Here is a 23738-nt window from a genome sequence, read left to right as displayed (position 1 = left end):
AATCCCATGGACAGAGGAGCCTGGCAGGCTGCAGTCCATGCGGCCGCAGAGTTGGACACGACTGAACGTCCTCCACTTTACTTTCAGTGCTAAGTGCTATGTAATTCTATCTGACCTTGTGAGATTTAACATATATTTCAAGAGAGTGAATTACCAGGAAAAAAAAGTTCTTTGAAATAAAAAATTAGTGTTCTCACTTCTCCAATTTCCTTCTGATAACCATATATGGAACATCTACTATGTCAGGCATGTAATGCTGAATAAAACATGGTTGCTGTCTTGAGGAGCACACACTTAGATGCAGGAGATGGGCATGTAAGCGAAAAGCACGACAGAGCTCCAGGGGATCTTCCCAACCCAGGGATCAAACCTGGGGTCTCCTGCATTGCCGGCAGACTCTTTACAGTCTGAGCCACCAGGGAAGCCCCACGACAGAGGCAGGAATAGCAAAAACAAACAAACAAACAAACAAAAACACCCCCCAAAAACTCTGCAGAAGCTAGTTCAAATATTAAAAGTGCTTTCTAAGTTCTAGACAGTTATTTGGCACTGGAGATACAATAATAAGAGAGACACTTGGTCCTCGGAGAGCCTGACAGTCTAATGAACAATCTAATGCTATGCTGGTCAGTAAGGCGGCCGCTAGCCACATGTGACATCTGCAACAGTCCAAACGGAGATGCGCTTTCACCATAAATACACATGGGATTCTGAAACTCTGCACAGCAGAAGAATGCAAAAGAACTCAATGACAAGTTTCATAGTAATTACATGTTAAAATGAAATGTTTTAATATGAGAAGTTAGTAAGCTATACTACTGAAAGCACCTTTTTCTTTTTACATTTTTAGTGTTGCTACTAGAATATTTTAAATAACATTTTTTTTTAAGTCGCTCAGTCGTGTCTGACTCTTTGCGACCCCATGGACTGTATAGTCCATGGAATTCTCCAGGCCAGAACACTGGAGTGGGTAGCCTTTCCCTTCTCCAGGGGATCTTCCCTACCCAGGAATCGAACTGGGTTCTCCTGCATTGCAGGCAGATTCTTTACCAACTGAGCTATGAGGGAAGCCCTTTAAATAACACAGTGGTTGATATTACGTATTTATTGGACATGCTTAATAGAAGAAACAGATAAGTTAACAGAGGAATACAGGTTGTCATCTTTGATAAGTGCTAGGATAGTTCAGTAAAGAGAGGAAGGAGTATAAGAAAGCCTTCTCAGGAGAAAACTGATCTCTCTTAAGCAACAAAATGTGAGAAAAAATAACAAAGATCACCCAATATATGTTCATATTAAATATAAAATTTTTAAATGAGCAAATATATTTTAACTGTGTTATTTACTAAGGTATAAAGTCTTTAGTCATCTTCTTTATCATCTTTAAAATATGAAGATGACTTTTTTTCTTTTACTGTAAAGTATGTCCACTCAGTCACTTTGAAAGCAGAGATAAAGCGTAAAAAAGAAAGGCTATCCACAATTATTAATACACTGCTACACGTCCTAAAGTACTTGTATGTAAATGTGGGTGTGTTGGCATGAATCCTCAGTCATTTCTGACTCTCTGTGACCCCAAGGATTGTAGCCTGCTAGGCTCCTCTGTCCATGGAATTTTCCAGGCAAGGATATGCAAAAATACGGAAATAAAAATTTATTTTTATAAAATTAAATCATACTTTATTTAGTATTGTGACTGTATCTTAGTAGTAAAAGAAGGGTCTCATTTATGTTGAGATTTAGAATGTTTCCTAAAATTTGCTGTTACATGCAATGACATGATAGCCAACCCAAAACATTATAGTTTCAAAACTTTTTAAATGTCTTCTTTGATTACTTCTTTGAGGTAAATTCTTAAGAAATGAAAAGCTGTGTCAAAGGGTATGCATTTTTACAGATGTTTACTACATTTTAATAATTTGAATCTAAAGAACTTGCACAAATGTATACCTCTTCCTTATGAGGATGTGTTTTTCTCTACTAATTTACAATAGGAATGAAAGATTTAAAAAATCGTTACCAATTCGATAGCAGAAATGGTATTTCATTGTTTTAAATTTACATTTCATTTTCAAATATTTATTAGAAATTAATGAACTTGTTCATATTCTAAATTAACTGCCTGTTCATGCCCTCTCCTCAGTTTTCTATTTGCTTCTTTATTACTTTTTAAGATCTCTTTATACATTATGTAATATTCAGATTTAGTTTACCACACCTATTTCAAATCTTGTCTTCCAGGTTTCCATGTAACAGTGATTGGTTGATTGCTATGTGGAAGTACATAACAGAGGAATGAAGGGCAGAGAGTCTTGAAATTCAAGGAGGTCTTGATAAAATTACTAAATAATACAGAAATTTAATATATCCTTTTTTAGCATTAAATAGAACAATCAAAAAATAAACAAGTTAGTATATATAGTTATGCACGTATGGATATGCATGTATGGATGTGAGAGTTGGACTGTGAAGAAAGCTGAGAGCTGAAGAATTGATGCTTTTGAACTGTGGTGTTGGAGAAGACTCTTGAGAGTCCCTTGGATTGCAAGGAGATCCAACCAGTCCATTCTGAAGGACATCAGTCCTGGGTGTTCTTTGGAAGGAATGATGCTAAAGCTGAAACTCCAATACTTTGGCCACCTCATGCAAAGAGTTGACTCATTGGAAAAGACTCTGATGCTGGGAGGGATTGGGGGCAGGAGGAGAAGGGGGACGACAGAGGATGAGATGGCTGGATGGCATTACCGACTCGATGGACGTGAGTTTGAGTGAACTTTGGGAATTGGTGATGGACAGGGAGGCCTGGTGTGCTGCGATTCATGGAGTCGCAAAGAGTCGGACACGACTGAGTGACTGAACTGAACTGAACTGAATGAGAATGTTAAGGTACATATTTGGAGCATTAAATTTTTAAGTTACAAATTTTCTGTATTTCCAATTATAATTATTTAACCTTAGCAGAGTGTTCAGATTCTCCATCTGGAGCTGATTTTGTAATAAAATAAAGTTTAAGTATTTAACCTTAATCCTCTGCTGTCATCATAGCCTTATCACTGATGGTTAGCTAATTGGTCCAGGACCATTGATTCAAATAAATGTTTTTCTACTAATTTACAATATCTCTTTTATTGTACTCTAAATCTCTATAGTTTATACTATAGTCTAATTCTTGACATTATATTCTATTTTCACCAATATTTTATATATACTTACATCCACACTTACTGTTTTAATTATTATAGGTTTATAAAATATTTTAACATACAACTGGGAAACTTCTTCATCCTTTTTGCTTTTACAATGCTTTCTTCATTAATTTTGCATATTTATCTTTCTATATATACTTTAGAGTCATTTTATATATAGTTTCCAAACCAAAACACTCAATTTTAATATGAAGCACATTAAATGCATGTTCCAGCTATGAAGATAAAAATTGCAACCCATTTTACTTGCACAATATGTGAATTTATTATTTTAACAGTTCGTTACCCACATACTTCAGGCCCGTATGCCTGATTCGGCTCGGGCACTGCTGCGTGCAGCGTGGGCGTCACGATCCCTGCGGTCACCACTCTGCGCTGCTCCACTGCGGACCCCACACAGGATGAAGTGCGCACTGTTCAGCAGCGACACCCAGGTGATGGCCCACCACCCTGAGTGCACCTCCCTGCTTAGGAACCCCCCAAACATGAACCAGAAACATCATCAAATGATCAACTAGGCCAAAGACAACAGTCCAAAAGCACCTGCTGATACTAAAAGTGCTTTCTGTGAATGCTTTATTCATATGAAGACCATTATTTTATGCCCACAAAACTGACCACTCAAAGTGGTCACAGATATTTACAATGTCATAGACATGGCAAAGTTCATAATTACATGTAAAAAAAATGTACCTTGAGGATCTAGGAACTGAAAATATGCTACTTCATAATTAAGAAATAGTTTTTATTTCTCTCATGAAAAAACTTGTATATTTCAAAAAAGGTATGACAAGGATGTGTGTGCTCAATAACTGGGTAAAGAAGGAGGGGCTGAGGAAATATATGTCCTGTGTCCATGCTAGAACAAACTTCACCTTCAACACTGCTACCTGCAGCTGGCAAGCCCACTTTTATATTTTAAACATCAATTTAAATGCCAAATCAGAAGCTTATGTAATTTCTGATTTACAGCTTTCAGTAAAACTGGCAAAAGCTAAAACCAAACATGGATGAAGCAGTACAGAAAAAAAAGAGAGATAAAATGCCTGGTATGCATAAGAACTGTTATTTCTTCCTGCTGGCAATGACCCTTCATAACATAGTGACATATAAGTGATAAAGTGATTAAAAATTTATGGCAACAGTCAATGCATGAACAATCTGCTTGTTTTGCAGTTACCTAATGTGAGTATATATATTCAGTGTACTCAAGGAAGTAACCCCAATACATTGGTATCATGCATGAATTATTTCAGTACCCAGCTGTTCCTTTGGCATGTAGCACAGCTCCTTGTACACAGTAGAGACTTATTTATTCAATGAATAATGAATGACTAACATGACATTTAATAGTTTCTGCATACTATAGGTAAAGAGCAAATCTTGAAAACGAGAGGAGGAGAAAAAAATTATCAAGAACTGAAATTAGCATTTTAATACTATTATGAAATAATAATTGTTAGAGAATATATGTATTGATTTCAGGGGCCTACTTCTGAAAGTACTTGCTGATTCTGGGTCCCTAGTGAAATGTAAAAATTAACTTTGAACATAAAAACATGAAGGATATTTTCACTTTTTATGACTTCCAATATAGTTAATTGGGAATATCTTTCTTAAAACAGCAATCTTTACAGACAAAGACTAGGTTTCATTTTTAACAGCATACTTTGTATGGATTAATATTAATACTTTTTGTATTAATAATTTATTATTATTTTAGGTACAATGAACACACAATATATACACAACTTTTCAAAATGTATTGTAATAAAATAGTAGCAGAGATAATCCCCAAAGGCAGATAATCTTAAAATTAAATTTTGTACTGGTATTCAATACAGATGTATGACAGAGCCTTATTTCCCCAAAGTGACTATATTGAAAGATAAATCAAGATTAGATGGAACCGCATATAATACATGCCAACAAATATTTAAAACATGGTAAAAAATAATCTTGGAATTTTGCCTGTTAACAGGTTTCTATGTATTGGAAGTATGTGCAAGGGTTAGAGGCTACTGCAGTCTTTTCTGCTGGCTGGTGGACCCCCTAGTGACCTTCCAAGACAGAGCCTGGGAGCCGGTTCCCCAAGTCTTCACACTGCTACCTCCTTCGGTTTTCACCAGAGTGAAGAATTCTCAGTAGTCTTTCCCGATTTCCCACGTGAGAGGATTTTCCCATCCCACTTCTTACAATTTATTCTCATCATTGCTCCCATTTGCTTCCATCACAGCTTCTGTCACAACTAGTGAACACCTAATTAAGTGTTTACCTTTTTACTGCCATCCCTACCTGATTATAAAAAGGAGTTATACAGCTGGTACCTAATACAATGCTTTGCACAAAATGAATAGTCCAATAAGTGTCTGCAAAATGAAAGAAAGTAGAGATTAGGCCCGAGGAGGTTTGCTCTAGTCGCTGTAAGTTCGTAGCTGTGAATAGGCAATAAATTCCTATTCATTAATCAATCTTTTTATTGAAAATGAAAATTATCCAATTATGTTGACTTAGAAAATTTTCCTGGACCATGCTTGGGTTTTGATGGGTATACTGCTGAAATTAAGATCTCAACCTCTTTTTCCAAGCAGCTTCTGTGTGGTGGCTCCACATGTGAGGAATAAGGTAAGAAACAGAGGATGAAAGCCAGGGAGCACCGCTGCTGCTGCCCAGCGCTTCCGGGAGGAACAGAGGCTAGACCTGCTCAAGATCTACCCAGTGGGGACCTGCATGGCTCTGACCTCAGAGCGCACATGGAGTGGGGCCAGACGACCAGACAGCTGGATGCAAGGCAGGGGGACAGCAAGTCCGCTCTGGACTTAATTAGCTATCCGAGGCCACACGGTGAATGTTTAGAGGTATTTTTCTGTGTTTTAAAGGTAACAACAGCAATTATTTCCAGGCACGTAACTGTAGTTGTCCATAGAGAATTCAATAAAGGTCAGGGAGTCTCTCAGACTGAAAGTATGGTTTCTGGAACTGAGTAAATTACTGGCTGCATCAGGATAAAAACAACAGCTGCAGATATGAGTCTCTGAGCACTAAGCAATGAATGAGCCCCCAGGGAGGTAGCAGCCTGGGCCCTCACTGTCTCGTCTTTTCCGGCAAGCCAGAAGAACAAGGAGTCCTGTAGATGCTGCCTAAAAAGAATTTCCAGTTTAGGAACAAGCATATTAAGGACAATGTGTGGGTGCCGCTCCCTAAAACTCCTACCTCTTAAGTGACAAAGCCTCCTAAGAGATGATTTATAATACAAAACAAATGGGAATATTAGATTTTTAGAAGTAGCACATCAAGAGGTAAAAGCAAAATACAGTTCTTCCGGTCTGCTACTGTAACATTTCAAAACTAATACTGTGACTACTAACACTAACTCACATTGATGGAGTGATTAGAATATTCCAGGCACTGTGCTAAACACAAGTTTCACTAAAATCTTTTAAGTACTATGATTACCCCAATTTTACAGACTATATGCAAGTTTGGAGCAGGGTGTGTTAATGCTATTTAAAAGATATGTCTGTGGTAGGAGGAGATAATGAACTTAATTGCAGATTTTTTACAATCTTTGAATATAATTCACCTCTAAGAAAAACTTGGTAAAGTTCTTCCATAAAATAATTTATATAAACTTATGTTTAAATCCCTATTTTCACAGTGACTGTTACTTTATGGTTATATATTTATCCAAACAGTGGTTCACAAATCATTTGAATCCACTGTATTATATATATGGTTCTAATGTTTATAAGGGTGAAGTATAGTCAATAATTCTAAATATTTATCTCCTGAATTATCAGGATCTTGAGAACAGTAAGTTTACTAAAAGAAAAACAAATTGCTTTAAGACCTTCCCTAGTGAGTGGTAGTCAACTTGTCTTAAAAGGAAAACTCACATTTCTTGTCTTATATTTTCTTTCTATTAAGTGCTTTTCTCTCACAAGAGGTTAAGTAATTGGATCAGAGTCACAGTTTTGAGATGTCAGTTGAAGGCTGCTGTCCATCAAGGAAGGTAGTAAAGAAAAACTACTAACAAAAATGTCTGTAAGAAAGGACAGACTGAATCTTACAGCTGACAGGTGTTATACTTCTCAGGACAAATGATGCCTTTCCAAATACAGAGGAAGGGAGGAGAATCCAGCACAGTGATTTCTCGGAATTTACACAGGCTTCTAATGAAAAACGTCTTCCATTTCACCAGAGCACAGAGCGCTCACACTAGGTATGAATTACTGGTCTTTGTACAAGCCACTGAGTGGAAAAATACTGCTAATAATTTCCCCCTGCATTTTGTTTCTCAAAGCTTTCAAACTGGTTATTGTAACAAGGATAAAGGAAACCGCCAAGCACCTAGTTTTCTGTTCCTTTGAAATGTTTCTGGCCAGTATCACTGCTAACATAAGCTCATAAGAGTAATTCATAGACTTAAAGAGATACTGACTGAGATAGTCTGAGATGACTGGAAAATTAAAATATTATGCAGCTAAAAGAAGCAATGATAAAAATGCAAATTAACCTTCTTCTGCCTAGCATTCACTGACCCACGTTTTAAAACTTCAATTTTTACATATGCTATAAAAAGATTACTCAGCTTTTAATTTAAAAAGTAAATGTGAATGCAATGTTATTAAGCAAAGAAAATGAGAAAATATTTAAAAGATATTTCTCATAGGTTTAAGAACTATGTCAGGTATACCTGGGTATATATACTCCACAAGGAGTACATAATACTTTATTTTTTTTTCAACAAAATAGCTTCTAGGTCTGATGCTATATAATAAAAATAATAATGTCACCTATTTGTATAGTTTACTATCTATAAATAACTTTTATTTACATGATCACATTATCATTCAGTCAATAAACATTTGGTGACTACGACTTGATGCAAAGTCCCCTGCTAAACGACCGGGGGGAAGAACTATCATTACATTTCACTACTGAGGAAGAACATCAGAAAAATTCGTAGCTAATTACCACAAGAATTCAGGCGTCCTATGCCCGGGAACCCCATCTTCATATGGTTTACCATTACTGACATTTTAAATTCACAAAATGATCAACGTAAAGTTACCCCTACCTGAGTATGTAACAATATCCATATGATATTCATTGCTTGGCATGAACTTGTGGCATTATAAGGTATACACTAAAAGCATGCAGAATTTCATACAGTGATCTCATCTGTGTACAGAGAAACGAGCTTAGCATTTAATGGATGACCTTTACCATTCTAGGAAGTTATCCTGGAGCAAAAAACTTCTCTGTACTTGTAACATGATAAGCATAATGGAGGTAACACATTACACCTGAGAAAGAATCACTACTGTCAACAAAGCTCCTTAAAATAAAAGTAAAATCCCAGATGGCAGATGAAATGGAAACCTAAACGCCTGGACAAACTGTCTCACAGTAGGTTCTCATCCAAGAGTTCTGACATACACTGGCAAAAGGTAGCTAAATCTTTTATCATAAACCTGAACATTCCATTCATCTTCTGTTATGACATTTTTAAATGCACGACCACATATAGATGTACTTTTTCATTATTTACTTCACTAAGCTCTTCCTCTAAACTGCTAGATAATTTTCATTCATAGAAGAGGAAGATGTGGAACATGATATTATGCTTAAAATGCCATTTATCTTCACTCAAACTATATGTTTGTCTTTCTTACAGAGTGACATCCCAAAGACAAAATGCAGTGCAAATGTTCTGTGTGAATGAAGACCGGCTGCATCAGAAATAACCATCAGGAAACGCGGTGGCAGCCTACAGTCAAGGACACCAGCACAAGGAGAGCGTGGATATCCGTTTGTTTCTCAGAATAAGGCAGAGCTGCAACATTTTAAACAAGTAACTTGGTCCAGATTTTATTTAATTCATCGGATATGCCATAGAACTGGAAGAGTGATGTCTTCCCATTTTACCCAAATGAATTGTCAAATTGTACCTGCAAACAGAAATAAAGTCATTTGTTGTTGACACTGTTGTTTTGTTTCTGATCATCTGACAGAGCATTCTCCTTGCAAATGGAAAAGAGAAAACCTACAAAGGAATGGGGCTCCCCTGGTGGCTCAGCTGGTAAAGAATCTGCCTGCAGGGAGGGAGACCTGGGTTCGATCCCTGGGTTGGGAGATCTCCTGGAGAAGGGAAAGGCTACCCACTCCAGTATTCTGGCCTGGAGAATTCCATGGACTGTAAAGTCTATGGGGTTGCAAAGGGTTGGACACGACTGAGTGACTTTTACAGCAATGAAGAAACAGGAGCAGTCAATGCTTCTACCAAAGCTAAAAGTACAGTTCCATTATAGCCGATATCTATAGTCGGCAGTATTACACTGTTTGTCAACATCTATCAGCAAAGAAAACTGGGTAAAAACCCGTATTTCATGGGTTTCCATCTCTCTAAGTGTAGGTCAAGCATTTTTGGGAGTGTGGTGACCCTCTTCGGGACATCAGTACCATCAGTCTGAGACCAGTAACACACAGGGCCCGCACACATTCTCTCCTGCTCAATCATCTGACCGAACGAAAGTCACATTTCCCCAATTCAGAGTCCTTATCTGACTTTTGTAGCTCATCATTTTCCATGTCATTGTCTGGTTGTGTATGTATGTCTTTTGTGTTCTTTAATGTGAAAAACTCCTTCTAAGAGAGTTTCTTACTCATTTGAGAATCCCCAACAGAACCAGCAGAGTATGATGTGTGCAGAGTACACCAACAGGGCTTGGAAAAGGGAGGAGGAGAAGAAAGAAAAGGAGAAGAATTGATAGTCATATTTTACATGGTATAGTCTTAGCATTTTGAGGTATAAAGAAAAAGCCTCTAACTACAAAACCTAATAAAAATATCACAAAGTGCAAGAAGTCAGCAGAAGCTGAAAATACTAATCGTTCCAAAAGAACAGTGGAGTCTTTCTTGGCAAAAGCCCCTGTACAATCTGTCTGGTGGAGTACTAACAAGCCTTACTTATTGAGGGGTCTAAAAATAACTTGGAGTGTTTTCATAATCTTAGGGTGAAAAACCTGAAGATAAGAAAACCATTATTATAAGTGAATCTCACAAAACTCCAAGTTGTAGAGATAGTGAAGTGAAAGTCGCTCAGTTGTGTCCGACTCTTTGCGACCCCATGGACTATATAGTCTCTGGAATTCTCCAGGCCAGAATACTGGAGTGGGCAGCCTTTCCCTTCTCCTGGGGATCTTCCCAACCCAGGGGTCAAACCCAGGTCTTCCCCACTGCAGGCGGATTCTTTACTGGCTGAGCTACAAGATGTGGAGATGCTGTGCCGCTTATTCTGCTATGCGTGTGTAAGCCGTTTTCCACTCATGACTGCCCAGGTTAGTTAGTATCATGATAGTATTATTTGGAAAACATCTGTATTCAATTTGGGAATGAGATCATTGACTCCTGTCAATAAATCATACATCGTCTTTTTCATTTTTTCCGTATCTACTACAGTACGAAAGTGAAAGTGTTACTCGCTCAGTCGTGTCTGACTCTTCGAGACCCCACAGACTATAGCCTGCCTGGCTCCTCTGTCCGTGGAATTTCCCAGGCAAGAATACTGGAGTGGGTTGCTATTCCCTTCTGCGGGGGATCTTCCCAACCCAGGGATTGAACCCGGGTCTCCTGCATTGCAGGTGGATTCTTTACCATCTCACCCACCAGGGAGGCCCCAGCAGTTTTGGGCCTTTCCAATATTTTGACTAATTGGTCTCCCTAGTCTTATATGTTAAGAGCATAATTTATTGAATCTGTTAGAGAAAAATGTAAGATCTTCATTAGCAACAAACAAGCACCGAGTGGTTATTAGGGCCTGAGACATTAAAATAAAATAATTACTTCTGCGGTATCTTTTATAATGATAGCTCTGAGTTAAACTCACTTTTCACAACAAATATCTACTGGCTCATCTATTAAGAACTGAGGCGGCAGAAGGAGAAAGGATGGCAAGAAGGGAAGGAGTCAAGAAGGAAGGAAGGGAACAACCAAACAGCTAACAATGTCGCTGGAGAGGCAAGACGCTCCTTTCGGAAGACAACAGCACACAGAATGGCCGCCAGGGACGAAGAGAAGCAGGAGAAGCTGACGGGGGAGGAGGGTTTGAGCCTGGTCTCCAAGGGAACAAACAGAAAGGCTGGGAAGAGTGACGAAGCCCTTGTTAAATGTTTCATCCACAAGCCAAAGTTTTACTGAAACTGTCACACCGTTTTGTCTACGTATTTTCCGTAGCTGCTTTTGTGCTCTGACAACAGAGCTGAGCAGCTGGGGTGGAGATGACCCAGAAAGCCTAGAGTACGATCTGGCCTAAACAAATGGTTCCAGAGTGAGGATTCATACATGCCTGTCTAATGCTTTTATTATTCCCCCAAATTTCAAGTTACAATCCTGTGCACAGTACTACAGACACTTTTACAGGCAATGAGGTCTGGATATCAGCATATATAAAACGAGGAAGGTTAGACCAGTCACAGAAAATCACTTTCACAAAGCTTAGCTTATTTCTGTGGGCTTCCCTGGTGGCTCAGCTGCTAAAGGATCTGCCTGCAATGCAGGAGCCCTGGGTCTCATCCCGGGGTTGGGAACATCCCCTAGTGGAGGGCATGGCCACCCACCCCAGTATTCTTGCCTGGAGAATCCAATGGACACAGGAGTCTGGTGGGCTACAGTCCATGGGGTCGTAAAGAGTTGGACATGACTGAGCAATGTTAAGCACAGTGTTGTACAATTTCAAAGTGGCAAATGAAAAAATTAATACTTGACTGTTATTGGGAACCTTAAAAGAAATTAGTGATATTGAACTTAGTCCTGGGTGAGCCATGGTCACCATCTGTATTCACGCTAAGTTACGAAAGGCATGGCTTATGGAATCTATCCCATCTCAAGGCCTTGTCCCACGAGGGAGGAGCATGAAAGCGGTGAGAGGGAGGTGAGTACTCAGCACTGCCTCTAAATGCCTGTGTGCACAGCCTTTCATTTGAAGACTGTCCTTCAGCACGAAGCATCACCACCACAGGCACTGAGAGCACGCAAGGGCAACACTGCCTTAGACGCGCCATTCTTACAACTCTGACTATATCCTTTTCTAAGCGGATGTCTCGCTTTACCCATTATTTATTTCCCATGGCTTTTCTCTTGCATATTAAATAATTTGCATAGATAACATTTTGAGTATACTATGAGGGAAATTTACTTTTTTATCATTATAAAATAGTATTTTAAAAAATTGAATATATTTTGTGGTGCAAAAAATTTAAGATTCTTAGCTAATAAGCTACATTAGATTCTTTAACACACACAGTACTCAGCTGTCCTACGTGCCAGGCACAGTGCTCCTGTTGGGAGTAAGGCCTTAACATGAATGAGGCCCAGTTTCACCCCTCAAGACAGTCACAGTTTGCTGTGCATGTGCCTAAGTTTAAAGCAACCATATTTAAACAACTTTGGATGAAGAACTGAGTAATTCCAAGAGAAGAGCTTCAAAATAAAAAATTTAAGTGAACTTCTGATGCCCCAATAAGTAAAAAGAGATTTCCTTCGACAGATACTGTTTGAAAGCAGTGGTTCTCAAACTCTCTCATCTTGTAATAGAAGAAGTTTCCTGGGACTTCCCTGGTGGCTCAGTGGTAAAGAATCCACCTGCCAATGCAGGAGTGAAGTGAAAGTCGCTCAGTTGTGTCCGACTCTTTGCGACCCCATGGACTGTAGCCTGCCAGGCTCCTCTGTCCATAGAACTCTCCAAGCCAGTATACTGGAGTGGGTAGAGCCTTTCGCTTCTTCAGGGGTTCATCCTAACCCAGGGATCAAACCCAGGTCTCCTGCATTGCAGGCGGATTCTTTACCATCTGAGATACCAGGGAACCCAAGAATACTGGAATGGGTAGGCTTTCCCTTTTCTAGGGAAGCCCAAGAATACTGGAGAGGGTAGCCTATCCCTTCTCCAGCGGATCTTCCAGACTCAGGAATCCAACCAGAATCTCCTGCATTGCAGGCAGATTCTTCACCAGCTGAGCTACCAGGGAAGCCCCCTGGGGAAGTCAATGCAGGAGACAGGCGTTCAATCCCTGGTCCAGGAAGATCCCACATGCCTTGAAGCAACTAAACCCCCGCACCACACTTACTGAGCCAGTGCTCTCGAGCCTGGGACCACAGTTACCGAGGGCCTGCGCTCTCCAGCTAGAGAAGGCACTGCAGTGGGAAGCCTGCACACCACATCTAGAGCAGCACTCGCTCTCAGCAGCTGGAAAAGGGGCCCGCGCTTTTCCTCTCCAACAATGAAGACCCAGAACGGCTAAAAATAACTAGCTAAATAAAAATTACATTAGAAGTCTTTAAAAGAAAGCTTCCTGAAATTTCCTGTTTCGTGAGAAAAGGATGTAAAGTACACTTTTTTGAGGGGGCGGGAGGGGGGGAGTTCTCTTTCCTCCTGCAGTTGAGGACTTCTGGTACTGGTACGTCTAAGTCACAGGTACACAGGCAGAAGAAGCTAGATCAGACCGAGCTCCAGCAGGCAAGAGCAAACCACTTTTCCGTCCAGCAAAGACAATAAAAGGCCCCGCCCCCGCCCCAGGATTAATCCTGCAACTGTGAACAAGGATTCCGGGAGATGCAACGCGTTCCAGTGCCGCCGGGTTGGCTTTCGGTTCAGCAGCGACAGAAATCTATTCTTATCTCTTTTCAAAATCTAGGGGATTCTAGAGCACGACCATGTTTTCTGGCACTGGAAGACAGTTGGACAGGCAGATGGATCGGGAAAGACAGGCAGATGAATGAAATGGGCACAGATCTCTGCGAAAATGTGCAGGTTTCACGCTGTGGAGGGGAAGCAGCGTATCTGAGACGTCGGATAGGAAAGCTGCCTGTCTGCTCCCCCGGCCGGGCTGACGGCGCGGGACGGACATGAGGAACGCGCGCCGGGCCCTGCTGCAGGGACGGTCCTTTTTAAGCAATACCCATATAATGGATATTAAGATTGGAATGGCTTCAATTCAGCTCTAGAACAGAGAGCTATGAAACATAATGAAGGAAAAGCTCGTTTCTTTCTTTTGTAATGAAAACTAACAGCTATCACATAAAACCTTTTTTTTTCCTGTTTTAATATTTTTCTTCTAAATAAATAAAGCCTTGAAAAAAGTAAATATGAAAATCCACAGTCAAACAGCTCTGAGCAGTGACCTCGCTCAGCAGTCAGTTTGGAACGGCCCATGGGAGGCCCACCGAGAAGGCCACTGCCAACAGAAAACTTGACCTCTGAGCACCGTGGCTGAGGACCGCATCTTTGTCCTTGACTGCGGCTACACGGAGACCATGCTCCAAATGCAGAATAGGGTCACCGTGTGCTTTTACCTCGCTCAAACCTTTCTGCTGACAATTTTAACCCATCTATTTTGTTCATCCATCTTTGTTTTCTTTCATTTTCTAAAGAGACTTGGTGAACAACTCAGTCTTCCTCTGGAACTGGACAGTCATTTTCCACTATGTATCATTTGAATTGTCACTTAGTTTACTCAAAGGCTTTCTCATCTCTTAATTTAACCTTATGGTGCTGATTGGAAAATCCCACGGACAGAGGAGCCTGGTAGGCTACAGTCCATGGGGTCACTAAGAGTCGGACACAACTGAGCAACTTCACTTTCACTTTTCACTTTCATGCATTGGAGAAGGAAATGGCAACCCACTCCAGTGTTCTTGCCTGGAGAATCCCAGGGACGGGGGAGCCTGGTGGGCTGCCGTCTATGGGGTCGCACAGAGTCGGACACGACTGAAGCGACTCAGCAGCAGTAGCAACAGAGGGAGAAAATCTAGATATAATACACCTTTTTCAGAAGATAATTTCTCTTTAAATTTATTATTACTTTTTTTAGTCATAGAAAAACTAGGGAAATGTCTTTATTTTAGGTAAACCAATATACATGCCTTGAGATGTGAAAATAACAAGAGACAGTTTCTGTGCTACCATTGTTAAGTCCCAGTCATTTAAGAATAGTACAAAGCTTCCCTGGTGGCTCAGCTGGTAAAGAATCTGCCTGCAATGCGGGAGAATTGGGTTCGATCCCTGGGTTGGAAAGATCCCCTGGAGAAGGGAAAGGCTACCCACTCCAGTATTCTGGCCTGGAGAATCCCATGGACTGTAGAGTCCATGGGCTCACGAAGAGTCGGACACGACTGACCGACTCTCACTTTAACAAAGCTGTAATCTGTGCTCACATTGCTCACTGTTGCATTACTTCAAACATTACAGTGAGCTCTACTGGCCAGATAGCTGGACTCCCAAGAAGCAAAGTCAGTTATGCTCCTGATTTTCTTCCCAGAGAAAAAAACTCTCCAAAGGAAACAGGTTTCTTTCTATGAACAGTGCTTTTATAAAAATCTTTTGACTGACAGTTTGTTTGTACAGCGTTAGGGACATTTCTGAACACAATGAAAATATGTTTCCCACTTCACATTTTCTAGTTGTCACTGTTATTTGTGGTACTATGAAGTTATCCAAGATGAAATAAATGCATATCAAGATTTTTAAAGGAAACACTTAACTCTCAAAGTGAATCTTTAAGTAAGCAAATAAGCTAAATAAAGAAACATTATTCTAGAGTTATTTTTATTGTCAAACTAGATTAATAGTACTAGAAATGACAAACATTGGATACTACCATCAAAAGTCAAAAGTAATATTGAAATTGCCTCATTTAATAATAAAAAAGCTAGGGGGACTTTCCTGTTGGTACAATGGATAAAAATCCTCCTGCCAATCCACGTCCCACCAGGGGACGTGGGTTTGATCCCTGGTCGGGGAAGCTTCCACGTGCTGTGGAGCAGCTGAGCACATTCGCCACGGCTAGCACAGCCCAGCGCCCAGAGCCCGCGGCCCACAGTACGAGAGGCCGCCACGGCATTGGAGGGGGGCCCACTCACTGCAACCATACAGCCCCTGCACAGCAACAAGGACCGCGCATGGCCAAAGTAAATAAAATTATCACTGAACTTAAAAAACCTACAGGCAAAATGACCTGATAGCTTATATATATATTACAAATATATAGTTTAAAAAGTCAGATATATTCTTATATGCAAATATTTCTTTCACTCATTCATGAGTAACTCAAAGTTTCACTGATTCTCAAATCCATTTAATTCATTCATTTTGCTTTCATCATTTCCGCATTGTTAGCTCCACATCAGACCTTTCTGTTCAGTTCTACTTTTAAACACTCACCTGCCTTTTCAGCGGCTTCACAAATACCTCACAAGCACGTCAGATTCACATGCCTCAAAATAAACTCCCTTTGTCATCCACAATCCCGGCCCATCCCTCTTCCCCCAAACCCCCATCCAAGCAAACCAAAAAACCCTGCTCATCTTCCAGGATTTCGAGAAGAGAGACCTGTCATCCACCCGGACAAGCAAGAAACATGGAAGACACCCTGATGCTGGCTTCCTTGAAAGCGTCCCTTCCCTCCACTGACTCTCCACACCACAGCCAGAGCACCCTGCGTGGAACATGCGTGGGGTCTCTCCTACTGAACACCCCACGGTGGCTTCTCCTGCTCTCAGACTCTGCACAAACTTCCCTGTGAGGACTCGCCTCCCAGGGTCGGCCCCTGCCACTGCTCCAGTCTCGTCTCAACCTGGAATTTCACCTACTCACAGTCTGGCTGCCTCTCACTGCCCCGAAAGGCCATTTTGCTTCCAGCCTCCAAGCCACTCTCCCCCAGTTGCCTATTTCTTCTCTTCTCCCATCTTCCTTTAGTTATTCACCTTTCAGGCCAAACGTCATTTCTTCCAAGATGCCTTCCGTGGCCCCAGGATAGGATCATATCCCACTTTAAAATGCATTCTTACATGACTATCTGCATTGTTACATGACTATTTACTCATTCATTAGATTTTAAGCTCCTGGAGGACAAAGACCCTATCTGATTGGCTCAACTTATGTATTCCAAACACCAACAATGTGCTTACACATAGAAAGTACTTAAGTAAACACGTGATGACTTCAGTTGAACTAACATTGTGGAACACTTGCCCCATGCCTGCTTTTCAATACCCAGATACTTACAAAGTAAGTGGCTAAAGTATTCTTCAATTAATTTGGGTAGGGGGGAGTGAAACATTTCTAAGTTCTGCTAAATATGGTCAAAATTCAGTTTGAAAATCTCTTGGGAATTAAGCTAATTTTTAATACACCTGGTCACATAAAAGAAATTCAATAATTTACCCCAATATTTATTGGGTGGCTCTTGCAATTTAGACCTCTATATGCTATTTTCTAAATCCTACTATAAAAGGTCTTTAGAAATCCTATTATTGTGTCTTGTCCACTCCCTTCCCCCAATGCACTTTATCAAATTATCAATTATCTTTAATTTTCTCATTTTCCTTCAGAGTAGGGGGCATGATTAAACAGAAAACTTATACAAGGAAGGTATTCAATACAGGGTTTTTGATTAATTTAGTGTGTGGATATAGAGAGGCTTTAGAAATTATGAATAAATTGAGGAATTTCACCAGGCATGTTTACATGATATCATCAAGCAAAAATATAGAAACCCCAATAATTGTTTCTACTAGGACACACATTTAAGTATAAATAGGATATGAAAATTATAATTTTCTTTCCTTTAGATAATATATATTTGAAAAAACAGTCTTAAATATTTATAATATGGCACAACATGATAAAAAATAAAATTTTAAATTACATACCAATTATGTTTTCATTTGGTTACAAAGAGGTTTACAGATTCTTTGTGTATCATGCCATATGTTTATGTCCTGCCTTGGGTTTTAAAACATCTCAAATAGCAGACATAATTATTTCAATTTTATTCTGTCATTACTTTATGTGTAAATAGACTCCTAATTTTAAAGCAGCATAATGGGAGTTTTAAGGATGAAGGGAGAAAAACTGCTCCCTGAGAATTAAAGTTACTCATTATAAACAGGCTTAAACGGCAAGGAACTACCTGCCTCAGCACTATTCTGGCTGCACCATTCCCATTCTCCAGTGATTTGCACAGTGAATGGGCAGAGAGCGCCTAAGGGACAGAGGCTGAAAGAAACACATGCCTGATGACTCACACATAACAACACATCTGATGTTTGCTGCCCTATTATTCTGAAGCACATTGTTAAAAATTAATACTTTCCAGCATGTTATAAACTACTGCTGCTTTCTTAAGTCCTGATCATTGTCTGCAACAGGACAGAGTCAATATAACAAATAACTACTGTTAAGAGGAAAATGGATTGAAACAGGATAGTAGTCCCCTTCTGTGACTCTTGGAGGACGACAATATCCAGAGAAGAGCACTGACACTGTCTCACTGAATTTCTGAGACGGTCACATTCACACAATTCAGGAAAACGCTCTCAGCATCCTAAAACCTTCATTCTGACTTCACAGCAGAAAAGGAATTTTGGTCTGTTTGCATGACACATACCGGTTCGTATCACAATAATTACTTCTTTATTTATGCCATTTAAAGAAATCAATCAGTGGAAAATAAACAATTCAGGATTATTTTCCCAGAAAGTCCTTAGTCATCTAATGGCATTTGATCGGTACTTTGTACAATTGATTAGAGGCCTATTTCATTTATTCATTAATTTATCCACACACACATTCATTCATGCAGCAGATATTTATCACACCTCTATCATTTGAAAAGCACCCTGTGAAAAATGTGCACAGAAAATTTGACTATTTCCTTCCCTACAAAAAAAGGAAATCAAACTATGCAATAAAAAGTGTCCAGTATTAAAGAGTCAGTTTGAGAACACAGAATAGGCACGTGTTTCTTTTCTATAGTAATAAGAATATCTATTCATATAAAGTATAAGTAAGTGTATGAGTGTGTCTGTTGAGTCACTTCAGTTCAGTTCAGTCACTCAGTCGCGTCCGACTCTTTGCGACCCCATGAATCTCAGCACACCAGGCCTCCCTGCCCATCACCAACTCCCAGAGTTCACTCACACTGACATCCATCGAGTCGGTGATGCCGTCCAGCCATCTCATCTTCTGTCGTTCCGTTCTCCTCCTGCCCCCAATCCCTCCCAGCATCAGAGTCTTTTCCAATGAGTCAACTCTTCGCATGAGGTGGTCAAAGTACTGGAGTTTCAGCTTTAGCATCATTCCTTCCAAAGAACACCCAGGACTGATCTCCTTTAGAATGGACTGGTTGGATCTCCTTGCAGTCCAAAGGAGTCTCAAGATTGTCTTCTCCAACACCACAGTTCAAAAGCATCTAAGTCACTTCAGTCATATCCAATTCTTTGTGACCCTATGGACTGTAGCCTGCCGGGCTTCTCTGTCCATAGGCCACAAATAGATACTACTGTCTCTAAGCTATTTCATGAAAACGTAATATTAATTCCAATGGAAGTCATAACTTGCATTAGAAGGAAATGACCTCTGTTACTAAGGAAATAGCAAGTGGATGACATCTTTGCCCTGTGTCACTGCAGCTCTACAGATGACAACAAACCTCCAAAAATCAGACATAAACCACTGGCATCATTAATGAGCAACATTACCGAGTTATTAGGTTCAGTAAATAACAATTATTTTCATTTACAAGTCATAAAAGCAGAAACCTGGGTGAAAATGTAACCCTCTATAAAGTTTGCATACATTTAATTTTAATTATCTCTTTAAATCAGTGGGTCTGTGACATAGGATACTATCTGACGTAGGATACCCTTCTTAAAGATCTGCATCTTATTTGGAAAACATACGTCCAATTAAATGGAAAAACTGCAGATGAGCTCTTGAGGCTACATTCCTTTATTTTCTTTCATCAGAAGAAATATAAAGTCAGTGTGGGAAGGTGAGGATGCCAGGAGTGGCGCTCTGCATCCTCTCGGCTCCGTCACTGGCACAGCTCTCAGTATTTAGGAAGCTCCCAGTAGAGAAAAAACTACGAACTGTGTGTTTATTTGGCTCATTATAGTTTGAAAGATTCATATTTGAATTTCTGGAATTACATGAAATAAAACATTGGAGAGTGTCTTACATGCACCTGAATTTATGAGGAAGATAATACAGGTGGATCACCGTTTGATGTCTGTAAAGACATGAAGTCATCTGTCTGTTTCACTTACATGTAACGTCTAATATGTGCTGTGTGCTTAGTCGTGTCCGACTCTTTGTGACCCCATGGAGTGTCACATGACAGCTCTCTCTGTCCATGGGATTCTCCCAGCAAGAATACTGGAGTGGGTTGCCATGCCCTCCTCCAGGGGATCTCCCCCACCTGGGGATCGAACCCAGGTCTCCCACTTTGCAGGCAGACTCTTTACTGTCTGAACCACCAGGAAAGGCCAAGCAAACTGGAGTGGGTAGCCTATCCCCTATTCAGGGGATCTTCCTAACCTAGGAACTGAACTGGGTCTCCTGCATCGCAGACAAATTCTTTCCCAGCTGAGCTACCAGGGAAGCCGATGTCTAATACAACAAGTAGCAAATCCTGCCGTCTCTGCCTTCACCATTCCCCCAGAATGGGCCACGCCTCTTGCTCTCCACCATACCTTCCTCAGTGTCTCTAATTTCCATTATTGCAACAGCTCTCTCATTTGTCTTCTCGTTTCTGCACTTGTTCCCTGAGAGTTTATTTCTGAAACAGAATTCTAACTAATCCTTTCAAAACCTGGGACAGACCAAGTCAGTCCTCAACGGCCCCCAGTCGCTGCAGACTAAAAGCAAAGCATTTCAGTGATTTACAAGAGCTGCCTGATCGGGCTGCAGCACCTTCTAACCTCACTTCCTGTCTCCCTTGTTGGACTTCTTTGGACGCACCTGGTGCGTGCCTGTCTCAGGGCCGTTTGTACCTGCTCCACCCACAGCTAGGGAAGTTCTCCTCACTGATATTCACAGGGCTCACCCCTTTCTCTTCTGGGTCTTCTCTTACAGACTGTGAAACAGTGCCTGCCCCACCTTTCCATTCCCTTTTATCCTATTTTATGACTCCCTATAACATTTATCAGCATGTGGAATATTGTGTATTCACTTGCTTATTCTTTTTCAAATGTGTTTATTACCTGCTTCTCCTCACTTTTGTGAGCTCCATAAAGGGAGAGTTTTGTTTATTCACCACTGAAGGGAGCAAAATTTGCCACCCCAAAATATGCCTTTTACACTGTAAGATTATTTTGAGCTGATTATTTGAGCAGACACAGAAGAAGCTCTGAAAACTAAGTAGTTACCATTTTGTAAGAGGCATTTACATTTAGAAGGGAAATTTCCATTTGTAAGGGTTCCTCTCAGTTTCCCTGGTGGCTCAGCTGACAAGGAATCTGCCTGCAATGTGGGAGACCTGGGTTTGATCCCTGGGCTGGGAAGATCCCCTGCAGAAGGGAACAGCTACCCACTGCAGTATTCTGGCCTGGAGAATTCCATGGACTGTATAGTTCATGGGGTCGCAAAGAGTCAGACACAACCAAGGAATGTTCACTTCACTTCACTTCACTTCTCCCTGTCTGTACCAGGAAGAAAGGAAGAACTAAATCTCTGAAATCTCTTACCAATGGAGAAGACGGATTTTAAAAAGTCTGCATAGCTGCCTTACCCTTGTTGACTGTGCTTTTCCTGGTTACTTTACCTAACTGGTCTCCCTTCATTCCAATATCTTCCTTTTGTCTTTAGCTGGTGATGGTATTTAAGGTGGTGGCTTGGGCTATTTGGGGGAGTTACTCAGTTTTCCTGTGTATCTCCCACACATACAGGAGGTGGACTTGTTATTAAACTTCAGTTATTCTACTGTTAATGTGTCTTCCATTACAGGGAGGTCTCAGTCAAGAATCTAGGAGGGGAGAGGGAAAATTGTCATCCTCGGCTGTACTGCACTAGCCATAGCATCTAGACGAGTGTCTGGCACAAACACACCCAGGTTGGAAACACATAGCTAACAGGTAATGAGAGCAAGGCAGCAAATTGTGGAGAAAAGGGCTGGAGACAGAGGCACCTGACTGGAGATACCCAGGCTTTCGTTTCATTTTTTCCTCAGGGTGAGGATGTAGCCTGTTACAACAACAAGAACCAATGGAGCCCAATGTTTAAAACATCACATTAAGCAAAATCACACAGATGTATAAGTACTCCGTGAATGGTGTCATAAGCTCCACACCACGGCATTAGCAAGATGAGCTGCTCAGATGCAGTAAGGCCCTATCCTGTGCAGGCTGTGCCATCATTAGAGATTCTGGAAACCACGGTGAGGTGAACGGAGATATTCTGCATTTGCTTTGCTTTACATGGCCACCCTTTTCCAAAGTTTCTGTACCCTTGGCTAAATAGACAACTGAGTGTGATCAGTATGTCCATCCAATGGTATAGCTGTGGTGGTCTCTTTCTGCTAAGTTGTGACCTCTGGAAAGTCTGGGGGGATGTTTCTTATTGGAGGTCCTAGAGAGACCCCTTTCCTACTCAAGTAGCCTTGCCCTAACACTACTCAGTATGTCATGTAGAATATTATTGTCTTCATTTTATATCAGAAGAGACAGAAGTACAGTAACTTTAATCGTCATCCATTCAACAAACTTTTACTGAACACCAAAACTAGATGCTGGTTAACTATTCTCTGGATCAAGGAATGAACAAGGCAACAGCCTCTATCCTCATGGAGCTTACACTCTAGTTGAGGTAGAAAATAAAAAGTAAACCCGTATTCACTTGATTTATATATGTCTATGTGGGCTTCCCTGTGGCTCAGTGGTAAAGAATCCACTTGCCAATGCAGGAGACTCAGGAGACATGGGTTGGATCCCTGGGTCGTGAAGATCCCCTGGAGAAGGAAATGGCCACCCACTCCAGTATTCCTGCCTGGGAAATCGCGTGGACAGGGGAGCCTGGCAGGCTACATGGGGTCACAAAGAGCTGGACATGAATGACAGAGTGAGCACACACAGGCACATACAGCTATAGCACCACTGGGATACTCCTCATATATTTATACACATGTAGGTGCATATGTAGACACAGATAAATGTCAGGTCATATACGGACTGATCAAAGTAAAGCAGGTAAAGGTTACAGGGAATGCGAGGGTGGGGCGGGGTAGGGCTCCAAAGTCACACAGCTGATGTGCCATGGAGCCAGGATTCAAATTCTGAGCATTCCAGCGCCAAACCTGTGGTCTTAACCACTGTGCTGAAGCTGTTAAATGGCTCTGAAAGCTTGCAGGCTAGTTGGCAATGCAGGAGACAATCAGACTGGCACAGTGACACTTAAAGGAAATCGTGGAGTGAAAAGGGTCTCTCATTGTGCTTCTATATTTTACCAAATTAAAAAAATTAAGGATAATAATTGGACAAAGTGAAAGGGAAGTGGTTCACTTGTGTCTGACTCTTTGCCACCCTTTGGACTATAGCCCACCAGGCTCCTCCATCCATGGGATTTTCCAGGCAAGAATACTTGTGAGTGGGTTGCCATTTCCTTCTCCAGGAGATTTTCCCGACCCAGGGATTGAACCCGGGTCTCCCACATTGTAGGCAGACGCTTTACCGTCTAAGCCACCAGGGAAGTATACTGGA

At 40.8% G+C, this 23738-nt stretch overlaps 1 protein-coding gene across 8 annotated transcripts in view; it reads right to left on the bottom strand.

The window, feature by feature from the left end:
• The window catches only part of FER (FER tyrosine kinase), a 464961-nt gene that overhangs the window by 74646 nt on the left and 366577 nt on the right, over positions 1-23738 (bottom strand). The window contains exon 18 of one of the 8 annotated variants that reach the window (XM_055565853.1): positions 7938-9160. The exons of the other annotated variants lie outside the window; for them this stretch is intronic. Within the exon in view, the coding sequence (XP_055421828.1) occupies positions 9085-9160 (76 nt within the window). The 3' untranslated portion in view covers positions 7938-9084. Of the gene's footprint in view, positions 1-7937; positions 9161-23738 lie in introns of those variants that run through there. 8 annotated transcript variants of the gene reach the window in all.

The sequence above is a fragment of the Bubalus kerabau genome, chromosome 1 (assembly GCF_029407905.1).
Source record: "Bubalus kerabau isolate K-KA32 ecotype Philippines breed swamp buffalo chromosome 1, PCC_UOA_SB_1v2, whole genome shotgun sequence".
Taxonomy (NCBI): domain Eukaryota; kingdom Metazoa; phylum Chordata; class Mammalia; order Artiodactyla; family Bovidae; genus Bubalus; species Bubalus kerabau.
This window is presented reverse-complemented; position numbering and strand designations above follow the sequence as displayed.